Source organism: Pan troglodytes, chromosome 10 (genome assembly GCF_028858775.2).
Source record: "Pan troglodytes isolate AG18354 chromosome 10, NHGRI_mPanTro3-v2.0_pri, whole genome shotgun sequence".
In the NCBI taxonomy this organism is placed as follows: Eukaryota; Metazoa; Chordata; class Mammalia; order Primates; family Hominidae; genus Pan; species Pan troglodytes.
This window is the reverse complement of record NC_072408.2, coordinates 82,830,023-82,852,199: the sequence shown is the minus strand read 5'-3', so window position 1 is coordinate 82,852,199 and position 22,177 is coordinate 82,830,023. Positions and strand designations below refer to the sequence as shown.

General features: G+C 38.7%; 1 protein-coding gene across 12 annotated transcripts in view; it reads left to right on the top strand.

The window, feature by feature from the left end:
- The first annotated feature begins 3,035 nt into the window (after positions 1-3,035).
- NAP1L1 (nucleosome assembly protein 1 like 1) overlaps positions 3,036-22,177 on the top strand; it is a 37,134-nt gene continuing 17,992 nt past the window's right edge. For 4 of the 12 annotated variants that reach the window (XR_010148086.1, XR_010148085.1, XM_063785923.1 and 1 more), the window contains exons 1-4: positions 3,036-3,175; positions 13,575-13,611; positions 18,815-18,900; positions 20,340-20,442. Coding sequence is in view for 8 of the 12 variants with exons in the window: in XM_063785923.1 (XP_063641993.1) it covers positions 13,595-13,611; positions 18,815-18,900; positions 20,340-20,442 (206 nt within the window). In the remaining 4 variants the exon portion in view is untranslated. Of the gene's footprint in view, positions 3,176-3,690; positions 3,910-13,574; positions 13,612-18,814; positions 18,901-20,339; positions 20,443-22,177 lie in introns of those variants that run through there. The other 8 variants (XR_010148087.1, XM_063785924.1, XM_063785922.1 and 5 more) reach the window with 3 other exon arrangements.

The following is a 22,177-nucleotide window of genomic DNA, read 5'->3' as shown; positions in this document are numbered from 1 at the left end:
ATATTACAGATGTGGAAAATGAAACCTGGGATGGCTAACTGACTTATCCAAAGTTACACAGCTATTAAGTGGTAGAAAAATGGGGACAAAATAGGCTGTTTGACTCCAAAGCCACCCCTCTAAGCCTCCAGGCTACAATGCTATAAAAGTCTACCAAATGAAAATCATGGGAGATAGAGAAAAAAGGACCTTTAATTTTAGTATATATGCTTCCAAAGAGAGCATGAGAAAAGGAACTGCAACAGAAAATTTGGCATGGCCCAAGATCAGTGACCAGGGTCACCATTTATTGCAATTAAGTTAGATGAGTTAACTACATTGTGTGATTTGGGGGTATAAGAGGGGCCAATGTAAAAAGCTCAAAGGTGGCCGGATGCAGAGGCTCACACCTGTAACCCCGGCACTTTGGGAGGCTGAGGCAGGCGGATCATTTGAGGTCAGGAGCTCGAGACCAGACTGACCAGCATGGTGAAACCCCATCTCTACTAAAAACACAAAAAAACTAGCTGGGCGTGGTTGCGCCTGCCTGCAGTCACAGCTAATCGGGAGGCTGAGGCAGGACAATTGCTTGAACCGGGAGGCAGAAGTTGCAGTGAGCCGAGATCGCGCCACTGCACTCCAGCCTGGGCAACAGAGTGAGACTCCGTCGGAAAAAAAAAAAAAAAGCTCAAAGGTATCTTCAGGTCAGTCACCTCCTACCCCTTTTCTCATTTTATTTTCTTTATAGCATTCACTTATCAATTATTTATTATTGACAAGTGAAATTGTTTTATTACTAATATTTTATTAGTAAAATTATTTTATCTCTAATCATTTGCCTCACCTCACTAGACCATAACTTCAATAAAATCAAGAACCGTGTCTTTCTTACTAAATGCTGTATTTCCAGAGTCCGAAGTTGTGCCTGACATAAATATTTGTTGAATGAATGCATAAATGTCTGCCCTTCCCTGAACTTTAATGGCAAAGACTTAGATTTACAAACTGGTTCAAAAGACTATATTACAAAGGCATGCATTATTAGAAATATTTTATTGTTTAGTTTCTTAGATTGGCTAGGATACACTGAAAAAAGAAGAGGAAGCTGGAGAAAAGGGGGAAAGAGCATATGTACTGGTAATGATAACACCTAAGTTATAGGGGTTGGTGGGGGGGTGGTGAAACCTAAAAAATCCAGAGCCTTCATGAGCGAAGTGCCAAAAATTGATGAGGCTCTCTGGTGTGGGATAAAAACCATCACAAAAGCTAACTTCTCAATTTTGTCTCAGAAATTCTGCTACCATAAAGATTTATGGAAAGAAAGTGAAAGTTATTTAGTTCATTTTAATATGCTAATTACCTTGCATCGTGCACAGCTTTGATTAAAATGCAACATTCCTGAAGTTCTTATTGAAATTAATGTGTCAAATTTATGTTCAAACTGAGCACTGGTCTACCTTGTTTATGTATAGTGGGTTCTTCCTGAAGATCCATTATTGATGCTATTATGCACCTTGTAGCATTACATCAGTGTTGAGAAGGGTGTACAGGAATAGGCTATGAGAACAACAAAGGAATTGTATATGAAAAACTAAAATGAATGAATAAACAGAGTCATCTGCAGTATAGAGTGGGAAAGGCAAATAATTTCAATGAGGTTCTGGAGGGCCAAGGAAAACATTGTATCCCCTAAAATGGAAGATATAGTTGCTAAATGTGTGGATTACAATAGGGGATTCTAGGCAGTTTGAAGTTTCAATAAATGCAAGATTTAGAGAAGAGGTTCTCAAACTTTGTGGTCTTAGGATTCCTTTACACTCCTTTAAAAGTTGAGGACCCCAAAGAACTTTTATGTGCATTACTGATACTGATATTTATATCAGAAATTAAAAGCGAGAAATTTTAAGAGTATTTCATTTAAAAACAATAAAGCAATCAAATATTAACAAAAAATAATTTTTATATGAAAAATAACTACTCCCCCTTGCCCCCAAATCGAGTTTTTGCAAATCTCTTTAACGTCTGGTTTAACCGCAGATGACTGGATTCTCCTATCTGCTTCTATTTTCAGTCTGTTTCCTTATCACATGTCACGTAGCCTCCGGAAAACCCCACTGTACACTTGTGAGAGAATGAGAATGCAAAAGGCAGTCTTGACATTAATATGGAAATAGTTTTGACCTTCCCCATGAAAGGGTCTGGGGACCCTCAGACCATACTCTGAGAACAACTTTTTTAGTTAGTATTAGTCAATTCATCATCACTTGAAAATTAGCTATGAGGTTTTACAAGCCTGAGGATTTAATGTGATTTACTTTTTCAGAAAGATGAAACAACGGACGTACTGAGTGTCCTCATTATAACGCATCCAGAGAATGCACAAATATGCCATTTTCATCCGTCAAAAGAACTGAAGCCGAACTGACGGACTGTACATCAGTTACGAGGATGTGGCGGGGGGTTGGGGGGCAAAGGATGACGAGCACCCCCTAAAGGCGCGGAGACCCGCTGGCATAGGAGAAGCAAAACTGTCAGAAGAGGCCGCCGAAGTGGTCTAGAGGAAAAAACTGTTTTTCTTAGGCGGGGAGGGAAAATGGTTACCGGGGGCCGGCGAGTTGCAGGAATTAGGCCTTGACAGGGAGCGTCCGCCGTCTAGGCTGCGGCGAGCGAGGGACCAGGCGACTGGCGCCAGCCCTGAGCGTTCCCAGCACAACGCCGAAGGGGGCGGGGCGGGCCGGGCGCCGGGGACGCGGGCCAGGCCTTCCCCACAACTGATGGGGTTGAAATTTCCTTTCCGGCTCAGCAGGGAGAAAAGATATGGTGGGGTGCTTAACAGAGGAGGTTAGACACCGGCGGGAACCAGAGGAGCCCAAGCGCGGCGTCTGGGCCTCGGGGCTGCAGGAGTCCTCGGTGGGGGTATGGAGGTCGCCGGGGAAGGAGGACGGTTCAGTTGCTAGGCAACCCGGCCTGGACCCGCCTCTCGCTCGCGTTGCTGGGAGACTACAAGGCCGGGAGGAGGGCGGCGAAAGGGCCCTACGTGCTGACGCTAATTGTATATGAGCGCGAGCGGCGGGCTCTTGGGTCTTTTTTAGCGCCATCTGCTCGCGGCGCCGCCTCCTGCTCCTCCCGCTGCCGCTGCCGCCCTGAGTCACTGCCTGCGCAGCTCCGGCCGCCTGGCTCCCCATACTAGTCGCCGGTAACGGATGGGGGCCTGGAAGGGAAGGGGGAACGTGGTGTTGGCTGGGCGGCCTGCGCAGATGGGAGGGCCGGAGGGATGGAGGGACTGGGAGCCGGGAGTCGGGGCCGCTGGCCGCCCGTGGCCTCCGGGGTCGTCCTGTGAGGTCGGACAGGACCGCGGAGTCCGGACCCCGGAGCCTGAGAGGGGCCCCGGGGCCGACCAGCGCTTTTATCGGGGACGGCTGAGGCGACGTAGGGGTTGGCGCGGCCTGGAGGCCTAAGGTTCTCTGAGCTCCACCGTCTTTTCCGCGTGGACCGGAGCGAGGCCGCGGTGACGCCCGGGTGCCCTGAGACTCGGCTGCGCCGCGAGGACCGGGAGGCCCCCGGCGTACGGGCCGGGCCGAGTGCAGAGCCGGCCGCCTCTTGGACACCCCCCTGCTTTTCCCTCAAAAATAATACCAGGAGGGAGGCCGCTGGGAGATGAAAAGAACGGCGGAGGCTGCGAATTCCGACGGGAGGGAGGGGCTGTGGAGGGACGAGGCCCCGAGGCGGGGAGGGGGCGGGGGAGGCTGCGACGCTCCCGGGCTCTCCGCCCATTGGGGGCGGCCGCGCGGGGAGGGGAAACCCCCGGCGGCTTCGCCCCACACGTGGTAATGGGCCTCATGGCCACTGGCTGGGCCTGGTTGGAGACCCTTGCCCTCGGGCTGTGCTTACTTTGAAAGTTGTAGAGACGGTGGAATGTGAAAAGGAAGGGTAAGCGAGTAAGCCCTGTCCCTGGGTTTCAAACTCTTCCCTGCTTCTCTTTGGTCTTAATGTTTTTATTGGTACCAGAGATTGTGGATGTTAGCTGATGATAAGGAAGGGCCTCCACTGCTAGTATTTTAAAAAGTTAACGCGTATATAGCGCTTATATTAACTGTTATTAGCAAAAGGTTGTTATTGTGTTTCCCAGGTACTGTTAGATGGGTGTCTTGATCAGGGTTTTTTATTTGGGGAGTATTGATCTAATCGATCTAAACCCCTAAACCAAGCTTGTCCAACCCGCGGCCCAGGACGGCTTTAAATGTGGCCCAACACAAATTCATGAGGTTTTTTTTTTTTTTTTTTTTTTTTTTTTTTTTTTTGGAAGGAAAAAAAAAAAAGCTCATCAGCTAGTTAATGTATTTTACGTGTGGCCCAAGACAGTTCTAGTGTGGCCTAGGGAAGCCAAAAGATCGGACCACCCCTGCAAACGGTTCTTAGATGAAAATAAAATGTTTGGCCCTTTATGACTTCAATTGTTCTTGGCTGTCTTATAAATTAGTTCCTTTATTGAAGTCACTAGAATAAGATACTTAACGGTTTCCTTTTTAAGATTGGAGGTGGGATGGAATGAGGTGTTAGTATAAACTTAGCCAAGTTTGTAGCCTGCAACCTTGTCAATGAACCCCACTGCCCTAAAGATCTGGGGGATGGCAGTGTAGGGGGGCTGGGACTGAGGTCCTATCTGGGAAGGCTAGACTTTGAGAGTGCAAAAAGGATGAACCAGGCGCAGGATGTCCTCAAGGAGCCCGTATTTTAGACGGTCACTGATCAGTTTTGAAACAACTACATTTTAAAAATCTCACTGCTACATTTGAAGATATCCCACTGCTGCATTTTAAAATTTACACTGCTTGCCTGGTTTCACAAGAGCTGTAAAATGAAATTTGGCCTTTTGAAAATAGGTGGATTCAAAACATCTTTGGAAACGAGTATCTGGGTCCTCTTTTTTTGGTCAGCTTAAATTAATACTCCTATACTTACTTTGGAAGTAATATACATTACCTTTGATTGAATAAGGGAAAAACCTTTTATGTATAGGGTACCATTTAAAAATCGAAGGGAAATAAATGACTTTTACAGTTATTTTCAAGGCACTCTTGTGTTTCAAGCTTGTTTGAAGTTGCCCAAGTTTAAATAAATGGCCTAAATCTATAGTTTAGTTCTAAGAATACTGTCCTTTGGAGAATGTATGGAACTAAACCCTGGTAGGTGGACTTGGACATCTTCTGTCATAAAACCTGACTTTCATAGGTTCTCCCTCCAAGTCAACATTATGTTAGTAAATAGAAATTTACAAGTTTTCACTATACCAATTTGAATATCCTTCTAAATTTTATCTGCTACAAAGTGCCTATTTTTATATTAGGCCCATTGATTTGCAGAATTATAAAGCTAATACTGAATATGGTAAATACTGCACTTGGCCTTTAATGAGATTTTTGAAACGAATACCTGTACCATAACTAATGTAATCCAAAATGCCATCTCATTTTATTCAGCTTGCTCCTGTTGGCTCCTGGTAAAACTGAGTTGATTCTAAATTCTCAAAATATGTTCAAAACTAAGGGTCTTTTTGTAGAAGGGGCTAAAGAAGCAGTATCTGTTGGACTTCAAAGGTCTGAAGATTTCAAAATACAATATTTTATTCACTTCTTGGTTGTAAATTTGAAACAAAGGATTAGAGAGAATGACTCATCAATATCAAAATATTAATGATCAGTGTATTCAGATCTTCAAGTTTAATCAAACCTGTAATTACTAGTGTTCTCAGTTTATTCTTTGGGTAACTATCTAGCACCTGTATGGACATGTATCTTATGTCATGAGCAAAAGAGGCAAATTGGTTGCTTAGATGTAGAATGTTAAATTGTGATGAGAGCTATAAAGGAAGGAAAGGGTAAAGGGGTCAAAGAGTAATACAGCGTTTACACAAAGGAACATGTTATAATTGATGATTTTAAGTTCCATTTCAAACTAGTTTCATCTAAATAAGTTTTTGGGCAGAATAGGGGTTAGAAGGAGAGAGTTGTTACTTTACACCTATCCATATGTAAGTCGTTTAGCACAATGACTGCAGAACATTAGAGTACATTACTGGGCTTGCCATAGAAATTGGCTTCTATACCTTTGGTTACCAACTCTGCCTTTTACTTCCTGCATATTTGTATATATTTTTACTTATTCAGAAGTTTTGTACATTTTAATTTTTATTGGGAAACAGGGTTATATATATTTTTTCCTTGTGGAGACAGGCTCTTGCTGTGTTGCCCTGGCTGGTCTTAAATGCCTCACCTCAAGCGATCTTGCCTTGGCCTCCCAAAGTGCTGAGTGTATGGGTGTGAGCCACACCTGTCTAGAGTTATAATTTCAGTCTTGGAATTATTTTCTAAAGAGGGTACAGAAGAGCATAACAGGGATAAATAATGTAATAGGCAACACTGATTGATTATTCAGGCATTGTTTTAAATTGTGTGTATTATTAGCTCATTTAATTTACTTAGAGACAGGTAGCATCAACATTTTAACAAGGAAAAAAAAATAGGTGTGGAGTGGTTAGATAACCCGTCCATGGGTTACGTACGTGAGCAGTGATAACTTATGATGAAATAATTTTTATCCTGGTTTTGAAAGAATGTTGACTTACACTGTTCTGCTATAAATCAGCATGAATATTAGTTCATTTTCTGTTGCTTAGAATACCTGAAACTGAGTAATTTATTAAAAAAAAAAAGGAATTTATTTCTTGCAGTTATAGAGGCTGAGAAATCCAAAATCGAGGGGACCCATGTGGTGAGAACCTTACTTGTGGAGACTCTGAAGGTTCCCAAGGCAGTGCAGGGTATCACATGGGGAGGGGGCTGAGTGTGCTAACTGGGTAGCTTGGATCTCCAGCTCCCCTGGTGGGAAACTGGGTAATTTGTAAAGAAATACATTAATCCATGAATGGATTAATTCGTTTGTGAGGGTGGAGCCCTCATGATCCAATCACTTCTTAAAGACCCCCATCTCTCAGTGCTGCCACATAGGGGATTAAATTTCAACATGAGTTTTAGAGGGGACAAATACTCAAACCATAGCAGCATGAAATTCAAAAGCACTCCACCTTGTATCCCACTGTGCTCTAGGGAAAAGCTGTATAGCAGTTATGGTCATGAAGTCTTCTTCCAACATAGAATTTGTTTACATACACAGTCATGCATGGTTAATGATGGGGATGTGTTCTGGGGGAAATGCATCATTAAGCCATTTCATCCTTTTGTGAATGTCATAGAATGTATTTACACAAACCTAGATGGTACGGCCTAGTACATACCTGGGTTATATGGTATAGCCTGTTTGTTGTTCCTAGGCCAAACCTGTATAGCATGTTGCTATGTTGAATACTGTAGGCAGTTTTAACTTTTTAAAAAATAAGTTGGAGTGTACTCTAACCACAAAAAGCATAGTATAGTAAATACATAAACCAATAAATCATTTATTGTCCTTATCAAGTATTATGTACTGTAAATAATTGTAAGTGCCATACTTTTATATGACTCTGCAGTAGGTTTGTTTATACCAGCATCACCACAAACATGAATAATGAATTGAGCTGTGACATTACTAGGCAATAGGAATGTTTCGGCTCCATTATAATCTTGTGGGATCACCGTTGTATATGCAGTCCTGTGTTGACTGAAACGTTATGTGACTGCAGTTGGGTAATGGTTTCTTAGCCTTATGTCAGCTCTATGTATCCAATTAGTTCAGTCAGTTGCCTCCCCTCTTCAGTGGAAGATTTTGTTTTTAGTTCAGTTTAGGAAGGAAGATTTGCTTTCAGGAGGCCAGGTGTGGTGGCTCACACCTGTAATCAATCACAGCACTTTGGGAGGCCAAGGCGGGAGCCCAGAATTTCCAGACCAGTCTAGGCGACATAGTGAGACACCCTGTCTTTACAAAAAAAATTAAAACAATATAGCTGAGTGTGGTGGAGAATGCATACCTGTAGTCCCAGCTACTCAGGAGGCTGAGGTGAGAGGATCACTTGAGCCTGTGAGGTCAAGGCTGCAGTGAGCTGTGATCACGCCACTGCACTATAGCCTGGGCAATAGAGCAAAGCCTTGTCTCCAAAAAAAAAAAAAAAAAAAAAAAAAAAATGCCTTCAAGCATGTTTTTAGGGTCAGTTATGTCTTTTGAGATCTTATACACACCATATATGTATGAACCTTTTATTATAAAGTGACCTTTTTATCTTAATGTTTTTCCTTGAAGTCTATTTTTTCCTGACATTAATACGTGATACCAACTCTGATTAGTGTTTTATTCTGAAACTGTCTTTTACATTACAGATTTTTTTTTTAAGGAGGTATGTTGAAGTGCAGTGGCACGATCATAGCTCACTGTAACCTCAAACTCCTGGGTTCAAGTGATCTTCCTGCCTCAGTCTCCCGAGTAGCTAGGACTACAGCAGGCATGTTAATTTTTTGTAGAGATGATCTGTGTTGCCCAGGCTTGCCTTGAACTCCTGGCCTCAAGCAATCCTCCTGCCCCAGCCTTCCAAAGTGCTGAGACTATAGACGTGAGCTACCGCACATGGCCTCACCTTCATTCTTAAAAGATGTTTTGGTTGGGGATAGTATTTTAAGAGCCTTAGTTATTTTCAACATATTGAGGATTCTGTTGTCTTTTAGTGTCTTATTGAAAAGAAGACAGCTGTCAGTCTTTTTGTGCCTTTGAAGTTAATCTACCTTTTCTGTGTGTGCTTTTGAGATAAATTTGTTTTTGCTATCTTGCCTTTTTTACTGATGTATCCGGAGCTGGATAAATATATGTGTGTGTGTGTGTGTGTGTGTATATATATATATGGATTCTTTATTTTATGGTTTTGATTTGTAGGGCTACTTGAATCTGTGGATTGGTGTCTTTCATCACTTAAGGAAATGGAAAATTATTGCGTATTAACTTCTTCAAATATTCTGTCCTCCTGCTCCCAGAACTTGTATGAAGTCTTCATTAGGCTTCATTGGATCTTAACATGTCTTTTCATTTCAGTATTTTCAGTCCTTTAGATTCTGTGGCTCTGCCATATTTTCAAAGTTTTCTTCTAGGCTTCATTTCAGCTCACTTAATTCTCTCTTCAGCTGTGTATCTTACTCTTAAGCCAGCCCATTTAGTTTGATTCATTAGTTTTATTTCTAGAAGTTCTAGTTTTCCAAATTTTGTTATATCACCTTTAATAGATGACTTCCTTGCAGACAGTGTGTTTTCAAAGTTAGATCAAAGACAACCAGGCTTACTATGTCTGTAGGTATGTATTTGTTTATAGTCTGACAATTTTTAAGTCTTTGTGTAGGATTGATTTCTGTTATATTTTCTTTTTCTCCTGTTGGCTGTGAAAATTACTTGTATGAATTTTTTAAGGTCTAGAAGGAAGCTTCCATTTAATTTTGATATACAGGTGTCTGAATATACCAGGGACAGATCATTTTAAGTACATAGCTTGGGGTTTGGAGGGCAATACAGATGAGGTAAATTTGGGCTGTTTGTCCAGGAGAATGAATTTATTCTTGAGGATATAGCATTTTGGGGTTCCTGCTTAATTTGGGAGGGTTACCATAAAGATAGCCACCGTGGACAGGCCCAGAATTTTAACTTTGGTTAAAACCAAAGTTCACGTTGCTGATAATTGGCAGTTGACCTCAGTACCAAAGTGCCTTCCTTCTGCTTCCTGTTTTGCCCTCAGTTTTGGGCTGGTGATTCCTTACTATCTTGTTAGCATTTCAGTGCTTTTAAGATTTTTAACAAAATGTTTTTGTTAAAAAACATCTGTACTTTTAATTCTTTTTCTTTTTCTTTTCTTTTTTTTTTTTTTTTTTTTTTTGAGACAGGGTCTTGCTCTCACCCAAGCTGGAGCGCAGCGGTGTGATTTCGGCTCACTGCAGCCTCCTCCTCTGGGTTCAAGCAATTCTCCTGCCTCAGCCTCCTGAGTAGCTGGGACTACAGGTGTGTGCAACCACGCCTGGCTAATTTTTTGTATTTTAGTAGAGACTGGGTTTCACCATTTTGTCCAGGCTGGTCTCGAACTCCTAAGCTCAGGCAATTCACCTGCCTTGGACTTTCAAAGTGCTAGGATTACAGGCGTGAGCCACTGCGTCCGGCCATATTTTTCACTGGTAGAATTGATCTGCATAATCTAGTTTGTCACTTTCAGGAATGAAAGTTTTTCACAGAGATCTTGGAATGCAATTTAATGTATAACAAATAAGATTTTCACTGATTTTATTTAATGTCAACTGCAGTAAAAAATTAATACGGGTATTAACCTAAACTTGTGTTTCTCAATGTGGTCTACCTGAGAACCACCTCTCAGAAGCTGAGTTTCTTGTTTAGAATGCAGATTTTTGGGTCCCACTTCCTCAGATGTTTTTCTGCTTTATATAGATGATGAAATAGAGCCAGAAGTTGTTTGTCTTAGTTTGTAGATTGCTACAAAGTTGATGTCAGCCCAAATGATCTGACTACAACTGACTAGAAAATTAGGTCTATCTTACAACCAAGAAATACAATGTAGCCAGAATGGGCAGGTTAGAGCAGCCTTCTCTGGAGGAGTAAATGCCTCCTGTTAATGTTCTGTAAATGTTCTGTCTTGGATCCTCTTTACTAAAGTTTCATTTTAAGAATTTAAACTGTAAATGTAATGCTGCAAATGGACATTGAGGTTAGCAGTGTAGCCATTCTGTGAACACATTAAAATGTTATAAAAATTTAAATTTGGAAGTTTTAGGTTTTGTTTCTGTTTTTGACAATTGCTGGGTTTAGTAGACACTATATATTAAACCTAGCAAATCTCAGAATAAATTTGTGTATTGGAAATTATTATATAAATCTGTGTGTTGGAAAACCAAATGCAGTCATGCACCACATAAATACTTAGCCATTATATTAAAGTTGCCTATGGTATTCAATACAGTTACATGCTGTATAGGTGTGTGGCCTGGGAGCAATAGTCTATATCATAGCCTAGGTGCGTAGTAGGCTATACCATCTAGGTTTGTGTAAGTATACTCTGATGTTTGAACAACAATACAATCACCCAGAGACACATTTCTCAGAACATATAATCCACACATGACTGTAATGGTGAATGGGAAATTAGTTCTCATTACCCCCAGTCCCTTCTTTCTCATTAGGTTACTCTGGTTAGGTTTTTGGTGTTTGTTTTCAGAAAGGGTTTATTTGTATTAAAGTATGTGCGTATATGAGTGGATATATATATATGTGGATATATATATATGTGGAGAAATATATATATATATATTTTTTTTTCCCCATATCCAAAGGGGATTTCGGCATACATCCTATACCTTGCTTTGGTGTTCCTTCATATCAACTCAGATCTGTTTCATTCGTGACTGCAAAGCATTCCATTTTTGCATATTCCATTATAGTACTAAGTTTATAATAAGCTTTGTGTGCTACCCCGAAGAAGACAACGCTATGATTGTCAAGATCAGATTTAATTCCTGTAATCATGAATTTTGTCAGTTGGGAGAGACAGACCATAGGTCAAACTAATTTATAATTACAGACTGAGACATCTTATGATGGAAAGAAAAGAAAGCTTTATAGGAGTGTGTGTACAACCAAGAAATCTTACTTAATCGGAATGTGCAGGTTGGAGAAAGCATCTCTGGGGAGTGAAACTTTGAAATGAGAGCCAAAGGGTGTGCAGGACTTGTTCAGAGCTGTGGAAGAACCTTCTAGGTGAACATGGAAAGCAAAGGCATTAGATTCTTTATAATTTTTTCATGGTAGAGCTCATAAGTGAATAAATCTGGAGATGGACATATTTTGTTTTTTTAATTTTTATGTTTTTAAGAGACAGTGTCTCATTGTGTTGCCAAGGCTTGTCTTGAACTCCTGGCCTCAAGCAGTCCTTCTGCTTCGGCCTCCCAAAGTGCTGGGATTGCAGGTGTGAGCCATGGTGCCTGGCTGAGATGGACATGTTTAAGGCTTTTGATATTCCTGTTGTCAGGTTGCTCTCCAGAAAAGATACGGGAACACTAGCCGGAAATAAGGATGCATGTGCACTACAGGTTTCCCTGTATTAAAAGGAAGTTATTGATGATGTGGTAGACAAACTGGAATCCTACTTGGATTTCTTTGATGTCAGAGTTCAGTATTTTTCTTATTTTTGATTAATATTCATAATTGCTAAACACTTTGTAAATGCTGACTCATTACCCAGCATCACTAGAAAAATTCATCAGTACTATTAGGAATTATTTATAACAAATACAAAATATTTACAGAGTTAGATACATTAGGAAGAATAATTTTCTTTATAATTACTCTAAAGGATAGATACTAGGTCAGTAATAATGTTTCCCCCAAATATTAGCACTTAACTGCTAAAATCAGGATGTTTTCCATTTTTAGCTCTTTGTTCATAGGCATAATACGTTGCTATGAAAGTAAACACATGCAGGATTTTGTGAATTAAATATGTATTAAGATTTTAATTTTTACCAGATAACTTGATTCTATTTATTCATAATTTTTTTAGAGACAGGGTCTTGCTGTATTTCCCAGGCAGGCCTTGAACTCCTGTGCTCAAAAGATCTTCCTGTCTCTTGGGCAGCTGGGATTACAGGCTCTTGGGCAGCTGGGATTACAGGCTCGTGCCACTGTGCCTGGCTAAGATAAACTTGATTTTAACATGGATTCTATCTAAACTTGGTTTAGTTTTTTTTGGTAATCTGTAGATTACCTGTGGCATTCTACCATTTTTTCTGCCTGGATATAACACATCTGCTTTAAGATTTGTTTTTCCAAAAGCAGTATTCTCCAGGTTCATACTAATCTTTTAGTGAGAAGGAACTTAGGATATCCTCTGGTCAGTCTTAACAGTAAACTTACTCAGGTCTGGTAACCACAAGTCTTGACAATGTCCCTAGCATATCTAGGGGAAGCTGGAGGTTGGTGGTTGTCAGTTATCTAACATGAGGTACATGTACATTTGGAGAGATAGGGAAGGCTTACCTAACATTAAGATTGGGACCTAGAGCTTTTGAAATAGTCTAAATGGCTATTTGATCCAGGGATTAAGTCTTTTAAAAAGATATCCAGCGGGCATAGTGAGTACAGTAGGCATCAGATTTTGGTTTTCTTAAACATGAATTACATAAAATGAATATTGCTAAATACGAAATGGATAAATGGATTTAAGATGCTAAGTAGTCTAAAAATTTAAGCAGAAATTGACCTTTCTTGATTGTTGAAAGAATTTGAATGAAGATCCTTTTGTACTGTTCCTTTCCTATGATTCTAGCAAATGTTAGTTTTGTTTTTAACCAATGGTGCTATTATCATAGTCTTTATACAACAGATTCTAAAAGCTTAGTGGTAACTTTTTTGTTTTAAGTAATATCCTCTGAAAAATTATTTTTGGTACTAGTAAGGAAGAATTTGCATGTTCCATGAGTTTTTTCTTCTTAACACTGATAGTATTTTAAAGGAAATAGACATTTCTTGGGATAGTTCTCAGCATGGTATTGATTTAAAGGGTTTTGGTTTCTTATTTTTTTTTTAATAAATCATATACTTTTTTTTAACATTGATGTTTCTCTCCATAGATATTTGGAGTTCTTACAACATGGCAGACATTGACAAGTAAGTGGCAGAGAGTTGGTTCTTTTTCAGAGATTTGGCATCACTTTGTACTCTGTTCTTAACAGCAAGTAGTATGAATTATATATTATGAAAATGTAGTTACTAATGCTTAGTACCTACTTTTACAAAAGTCTAGTGCAGTGTATTCAAGGTAAAATATAGAATATATGATCATTAGCATATTTATGATCATATATTCGAAACCATCATGTATACTAAACCATTTGTCACTATTTTTAAGAAAGTGCTGAGCATGATAATGGATTATAAATACTTGCAGAATTCATTTTTATTGTATATATTTCCCAAAGATTTACTGCTTGCATTGTAATGTACCAAACACCCAAAATGTCTATAAAATGTATTTATATAGAGAGCTTAAGGAATATTCAGACAAGTTAAAAATAGAACATTACTATCAGAAGCCTTGTGTGCCCCTTCTCAATTGCACCTTTCCCTTGCAGACATATAAGTGCTATCCTGGCTTTTGCTAATTCCTTTCTTTGCTTTCCTTCAGAGCTTTACCACCTATAAATAATCAGTGTTTAATTTTGAAAATCTGAATAGTGATCACAAGTTAGCTATGTAAAGCAACATTGCCACTTTGCCACTGTTAATTGAAGGCTATAAGATAGGATAACAAGGAAGAAAGACTATCTGGGTCATAGTCTGGCCTCAAGTTTCCTGAGGCTTTATAAAGACTTATTGTGGAGAAGTATTGGGCAAGGTCATGTGTCCTGGGAAGTATAGGTTTAATCAAGTTGGCATGTGGCAGGATTCTAATGTGGATGGATGTTTTATAGAAACAGGGTCAGGAAGAATGGGATGAGGTACACAGTGTTTGTTGCGTGTAATTTTACAGTAGCCCGTGTTAAAATAGAGCACTTGGGAGTGAGGGGATGCTAAATTATTTTCCATAGCTGTTGTAGGCATCAGCGAATGATAGTGGGAGGGCTGGAAACTTCAGTACAAGATCAACACATAGAAGTACAAATAAGAATTTGGGCCACTCTTACGCATTTTATCTTCAGCATTAAAAAAAAACAGATGAGTGACTTACGCATTCTGTCTTCAGCATTAAAAAAAACCAGAAGAGTGGAAACGGCATTTTTAATAATAATGGTTCCCAAAGTGATTGTCTCCTGTGTCACACCTCTAATTTGGATTGCTTAACCTTGGTGACATGGCTGTCATTGGATCTATTTTACTATCTTCCTGAGGTTTCACCTTGTTTCTCCTCTTGGGTTTGTTGTTTGCCATATCTCACATTGCTTTCTCGGTTTGTTAGTACCTTCTTGGAAGAGTACAAGGGAGCTAAATTATTTTAAGACATGTCATGACTGAAAACAACTATTCTACCTTTATGCCGGATAGTTTGGGTGTAGGATAGTAAGATGGGATCATTTTTCTTCAGAATTTTGAAGGCATTGCTCCATTGTCACCTTGCTTCCAGTGTCGCTGTGTTGAAGTTCAGAGTCATTGTAACTAACCATTTGTGTGTGATAATTAAGAAATATGTACATTTACACTATATATACATTTCTGGAAGCTACTCTGGCTTCAGAGTTCTGAAATTTTCACATTATTATTTTTTTCTCTTAGTGTTACATATTCAGTGGTGGACCCTTTCAGTGCAGCAATTCAGTGGCTTTTAGTTCAGGGATATTCTTGATTGAACTTTGTGATTGCCTCATTTGTTTTCTCTTTCTGGAGCTACTATTAGATGTTGTGTGTTGGATTGCTCTCATGATCTTTGTCCTATTTTCCATCTCTGTCTCTTCGCTCTTCTTTCTGGACAGAATTGAAGACTTTCAGCTTGTGTTGAGTTTTAAAATTTCTGTTGTTTTAGTTTCCAAGACCTGCTTCGTTCTTCCTGTTTTTTTTTTTGTTTTTTTTTGTTTTTAAATAGCATCCTCTTCTTGTTTCATTGATGATAATGTCTTTTCTCTGGATGTTTCTTCCATCTTTATAGTCCATTTGCTCTTACATTTTCTTTCCCTCATTTGTTTTGGTCTCAATCTAGGATGCTTTCCTCAAATATAAATCAATACTTGGTTGGCTGCTCATTAAGATTGGATTGGGTGGGGTGTAGGGACAATTCAGACATGTTTAAAAAAGAAAATTGATTGGAAAATTTGAGCGTTGGAGTGGGGAGGCTTGTTAATTTGGGATTTCAGTGTAGGGTCACCAGAGTGGGCATTTGTTAGAAACCCCAGTGTTAGAATGGTCATTTTTTTTTTTCTGGGCTAGTCAGATTCATCGTTGAACAGTGTCTGGGTAAAGATCTGGCTTCTGGTGTTCCTTTAAATGTAGAGGAGGCTCTACATTTAGCATTCTAATGTGTACATAGTCCTATATCTTTGATACTGTTGACTGTGTCTGTTGTCTTCCAGTCCAAGTTCTGAATTTTACCCTTTCCTGAGAGGAAACTGAATATTTCTGCTAGTGTAGAGAAGATCTAATGATTTAACTGCTTATCAGTTTTTACTTTCTTGTTTTAGCGACCTTCGCTCCTGTCCCACCCCTTGCCCTAGTTCTAGAAATGTACCTGGTACTACCAGTTCTTATCCTTTTGAAGACTGATTGGGCTGCTTCTCAGCTTTCCCCACTGCTAATCTTAGATTTCAGTTCTCTCAATGAAATTATCACTTGTCTGGTTTCCAGCTTCCAAAATGTTGCTGCCCTTGTTTTCTTTGATTTCAGTGTTAGCCTGCTAACAAAACAAAACAAAAAAACCCTTTATCATAATTTTAGTGGAGATTTCAGAAGGATTAAGATCAGATGAGTTTGTGGCATCTGCCATCTTAACTTTGCAACTCTCATTTTAAACTTTAAAAAGAGTAAATTGGTTGTGACAGCTTGATTTCCCCCTTCCTTATTATTTAATTTTGGATGCCTGTTAGCCCTGGGAGGGTGGAAGTCAGAGGGGATTCTTGTGCTTGAAAACCAGAGTCAGTAAACCTTTCTCTGTAAAAGGCTTGGTGGTAAACATTTTCAGCATTTTGGGCCACATACGATTCTCTAACTGCAGTTGGCCCTCTGTGTCTGTGGATTCAGCATCCATGAGTTTGCATCTATGAATTCAACCAACTGCAGATGGAAAATATTAGGGTAAAAAACAATAAAATATAACAGCACAATAATAAATACAAATAAGCAATAGAACATAACAACTATTGTTTGTTTGTTTTATTTTTAATAGAGAATTCTTACTGTGTTGATCAGGCTGGTTTTGAACTCCTGGCCTCCAGTGATCCTCTTGCCTTGGCTTCCAGAATGTTGGGATTGTAGGCATGAGCCACTTTGTCTGGCCCAGCATAATACAACTATTTACATAACGTTTACATGGTATATAGTATTATTATAAGTAATCTAGAGGTGATCTAAAGTATGCAGGAGGATGTGCATAGGTTAGTTGTAATTACTATGCCATTTTATATAAGGGACTTGAACATCCCAGGATTTTGGTAGGGAGGTTTCCTGGAACCAGTCCACCATAGACTCTGAGGGATGACTGTACTCAACTCTGCTGATGTAGTGTGAAAGCAGACAATACATAAATGTAGTGCATCTGTGTTCCAATAAAATTTTATTTACAATAATAGGGTGGGCTGGATTTGGCCACATGGGCATAGTTTGTGGACAGCTGTTTTAAAGCCTTTGGATATAGATGTTCAATTGATTAAAGACACGAGAGGAGGAGATGCTCCAGTTATCTGTAACCAGTGACCCTTAAGTGTGTACACTTATCAAACACTTAAAGTTTATACTAAATCAAAGTTCTTCCAGAAATAGGCTGGGCGTGGTGGCTTATGCCTGTAATCCCAGGATTTTGGAAGGCGGACGTGGGAGGATCACCTGAGGCCAGGAGTTTGAGACCAGCCCAGCCTGTCTCTACTAAAAATACAAAAATTAGCCAGGTGCAGTGGCGCACTCCTGTAGTCCCAGCTATTCAGGAGGCTGAGGCACGAGAATTGCTTGAGCTTGGGGGGCAGAGGTTGCAGTGAGCTGAGATTGTGCCATTGCACTCCAGGCAGCCTGGGTGACAGAGCAAGACACTGTCTCCCCCCCCAAAAAAAAAAAAAGCTTTCAGAAATTGTATGTATCATTTCTGAAGACTGAATTATGCTGGCAGAGTACAGTTGATTTTTTTCTGTACTTGTATGAAAATTAAGTCATTATTTGTCCCTATGGAAAATTAATTTTTCAAATGCTGTTAGACACAAAAGCAACTACATTTCTAATCCAAATGTTAAAATAAAAAATTTACACAGGAATTATACAATGATGTTTTACATTGACTTAGGAATCCTTATTTTCCTTTCTAATGCTAGATGTTCAAGAATTAGATTTTTGGTGATTTTTTTTTTTTAAGATGAAATGGGAAGGATGCTATCTTATTACTTTTTAACCTTCTCTTTGAATGGTGCTATCATCTTGGCTTTGTTCTAAACAAGAGCTAGACTCAGAAGTCTTCACTTTATTCTTTCTCACCTCCACTATGAAGTAAAGAAAAGGAAACTCCAAAGATAGTATAGGCTAGTATTGTTGCTCCACAGCCATAAGGGATCCAGGACTCTTCTGTTTTCCTAACTCCTTTTTCTTTAGCTGGTGGCTTTCATTCTCTAGGATGCCTCCTGGTCCAGTGTGGCTGCTGGAGCTTGAGCCATCACATTCATATTCTAAGTGGGAGGGGGAGAGGGATTAAGATAAAGGCTTCCCAGCTATCTACCATCCTGTTAAGGATACTTCCTCAAAGAAATACAGCATTTCTGCTTTTTTATCTTGCTGTCAAAATAGTGTAGCTAAAGGTAGGCTAGGAAATGTAGACTTTTAGCTTGGTGTGTTGCCATCTCATATAAAATGAGAATGTTGTTACTAAGAAGGAAAAGTAAAATCAGTAGATATTCGGTTGAATGCACGTACTTGTTGACATCACATTCCCCAAAAACCTGCAAAACCAATTTTATAAAGCTTCAAAAGTGTAAACTTTACATTTGACCAGATGCTTTTAATGAAAGTGTAAGCACTTCCAGTGTGTACTTGTTTACATATGAAGTTAGAAAACGGAATTACCTTTTGAATTTCCTATTTCATGTCTTTGAAAGAGATACTAATTTTGAAAATGAATTTTAAGTTTTTCTGTAACTTTTTTTTGGTAATTGGTACATTTGAACCTTGGTGTGATACTATGATATTGTAGCAAAGAACAGTCTGAACTTGATCAAGATTTGGATGATGTTGAAGAAGTAGAAGAAGAGGAAACTGGTGAAGAAACAAAACTCAAAGGTATTACTTTAAATTACTTCAGGAGCCAGTGATTGCTGGCACATGTCTACTAGAGGGTAGTTATAAGTACCAGTCTGTTTTTTTGGACCCTTGCTCATTGTCCCATTTATCTACTGGTCCATACTTCTAGTGTGTGTATGTGTGTGTGTGTGTGTGTGTGTGTGTGTGTGTGTGTGTAAGGGGCGGGTAGGTATAGATACAGCAACTCAATTAGAAGTCATTGTTTGCATCCTACACTGTTGGAGTGACTTGGTGTACTTATGTCAAACAGCTGCCCATGAGTTCTGTCTGAATTTAGAAATGTTACAGGTTGTGATGTGGTGCTTATAACAGTATGTTTAGTGTTTAATATATGGAGAACATGTAGTGTGTGTCTTTTTAAAAATCCACTCCTTCAAGCAGAAGAGCCATTTATTAAATGTAGGTAATATTCACAATTTATTTTAGCAGATACTTTTTAAAAGGAGTGGTGGTGGGGGATTGTACTGCTTAGGGTATGTCTTGTAGATCTGGGCCAAGAATATTAAGGTACCAGATGACTCAGCTTTTCATTTTTAAGCCGGATGGAAGTTAATTGTGAAAAGACTTCAGAACTTGTATTAATAGCTTCAGCTTTTGTTTAGTAACATTTTCTTAACAGATACAGAACTGTATCCTCAGTGACCAATATTGATATTTAAAAATCTGTATTGGTTATCCTGGCTGTGTGTACATCATCCAGTAATTGAATTATTATCAGAAGTAAATTAACCTCAAAAAAGTAATTGGGAAAATTAAGTTTATGGCACTTTGTGTAATAACTGTATTGATGATGAAGAGAAGGTTAGTACTGTAATTTGTTTTGTATAAGTCTAGTGCATATTTGGATTGAGTATGTTTTTAAAAAGCCATTGAAAACCACATTTTGTTTGGCTTTAGTTACAGTCTTTGACTGTCCCAACTATTAACTTTATTAACTTTATTCATACACATAGAAATACATTACACAAGCATCAAACATAAACATTCAGATCACTCACTTCACCTTTCTCCTGGGCCTAAAACTGTCAGTATATTTGCAGTTTTCTGATATGTGTTGTCTGCATTCAGAGGACTGTCAAGAGTCATAGATAGGCATCTGAATGAAGCTTTGAGCTTCCTAAAATGCAAGGTGGGTGAAACACAGGATTCCAGGAAGAGAAAGGATATTGTTCATATAGTTGTGGCAGTGGCCTTGAGAACTGTCTTGACTAGAGATAGATTAGGAATCTCAATTATTCCTGAACATTGGGTTTTCCTATAGTGTATTCTCTTTAGCTTTCCCTGCCTGTCTCTACTCATTAGATATACCAGCAATTTATGGGCCAGTTAGGAAAACTTCATGAGATTGGATTGTCCTATTAAAAAAGCATAATACATTTTCATAAAATCCTTCTTTTGATGCCCTTTTTTTTTTAAAGCACGTCAGCTAACTGTTCAGATGATGCAAAATCCTCAGATTCTTGCAGCCCTTCAAGAAAGACTTGATGGTCTGGTAGAAACACCAACAGGATACATTGAAAGGTACAACTTTTCCATAGTCCTTATTTATCTTTTTATAATCAACGTTGCAGGCGTATCTATTTTTAAGACCATCTAGGATTTAGATATGCAATAGTGGAAACCTATTGTCTGTTAGTATCCAGTATAGGATTATTGGAAGTTTAAAATTGTGCTTAGTACCACCTGTTTGCATTGGTCTTTTAAAGTTTATTTATTTTGGTTCAAGTTTATAGGAAGTATACTGATCTTGAGCATTTCAGAGATTTGTTTAGAGGTATGTTAGAAATGCACAGAATTAGAAGAAATACAGATTTCTTATTTCACTGATGACATAAATCATTATTAATAGCATGAATATCTTACTCAGCTTACACATTTAAAAAACTTTTCTGTGATTTTAAGATCCATTCAGTTACTGTCTATATGTTAATTATAGTTAGTAGCTTCTAAATGTTGCCTAGTTCTCTGTGGTATGTGTTCGCTGTGTTTTATTATCTGCTTTTCCTATGATGGACTTATTTATCAACACAAATTCTATTGTTATAGACATCTTTGTACATGTCCTGTAAAGGAACTGTGTGAGAATTTCTTTGAGATGTGTGCTCAGCAGTGGGATTGCCACCTACATAGAGTATGGAAGCCTTTAAGTATTAAACTTCTAGCATGATTTCCAGAAATACTGTACTCAATGCAAGAAGATAGATTCATCTTCATGTCTGCCAACAATTGGCACCATCCAGCTTCATAGTGTTTTTGTTTTTATTTTTAAATCAGTCTAAGAGGTGTGGACTCATTTTGTCTTATTTGTATTTTATGATTTCTAATGAGTTTTTAGCTTTTCTTCATAATGCTTGAACCTTTTTCGTTGCCCATTGGTACCCTTTTTCCACTTTCTTGTTGGGATTGCAACTTTTTTTTAATGCTTTGCAAAAGTCTTTGTATTCCAAATGTTATTCCCTTGTCAGTTTTTAGACATTCTAAATAATGTGTCATTTCTGCAAATTTATCCATGGAGTCCTCTGGTAAACAGTTAAGTTTTATTTTAGTAAAATATTTTGCCCTAGGGCTTGTACTTTTGAAACTTTTTAAGAAGTCCCTCCTGGTTTCTGCTACATTTCGTATTGAATAGTTTCACCTTTTACATTTAGGTCTTAAATCCCTTTAGAGTCTACCTTTGTATTAGTTGTACGTAGGCTTCCAGTTCCTTTTTTTTCTGCCTCATTTTTTGAGCTAGGTTTATTTATTTATTTATTTATTTATTTATTTTGGGTCCTCCTCCAGTGACATGAGCTAGTTTTTTTTTTTTTTTAACACTATTCACTAATCAATCCATTGTTCCCCCATTTAGGTGTACCACCTACCTTCATTGCATATCAAGTTGTAAACACCTGTGTTTGTCTTTGAGCGGCACTCATGTTTTATTGGTCTTTGTCTCTTGTCATTGTCACACTTAATTACTATGACTTTATAGTTGTCTTAATGTTTGGCAGGGCAGGTTGCATCCTTTCATACTTCTCCCCCAATCATCCACATTTTTGACAGTTAAGTTTACCAGGGTTGTCAACAAGCAAACCTTAAAACGTTGATAGGAATTATATTGCATTTGTAGATTTACAGAATTATATCTTTTAATATTGTCTCATCCACATACTTCTAATTATTCAGGTCACATTCTGTGTCTTTAGTTTCAAAGTTATCCTCATAGAGTCTATTGGTTAAGTTAATTTCTGTATATTTTGTGTGGCTGTTGTGAATA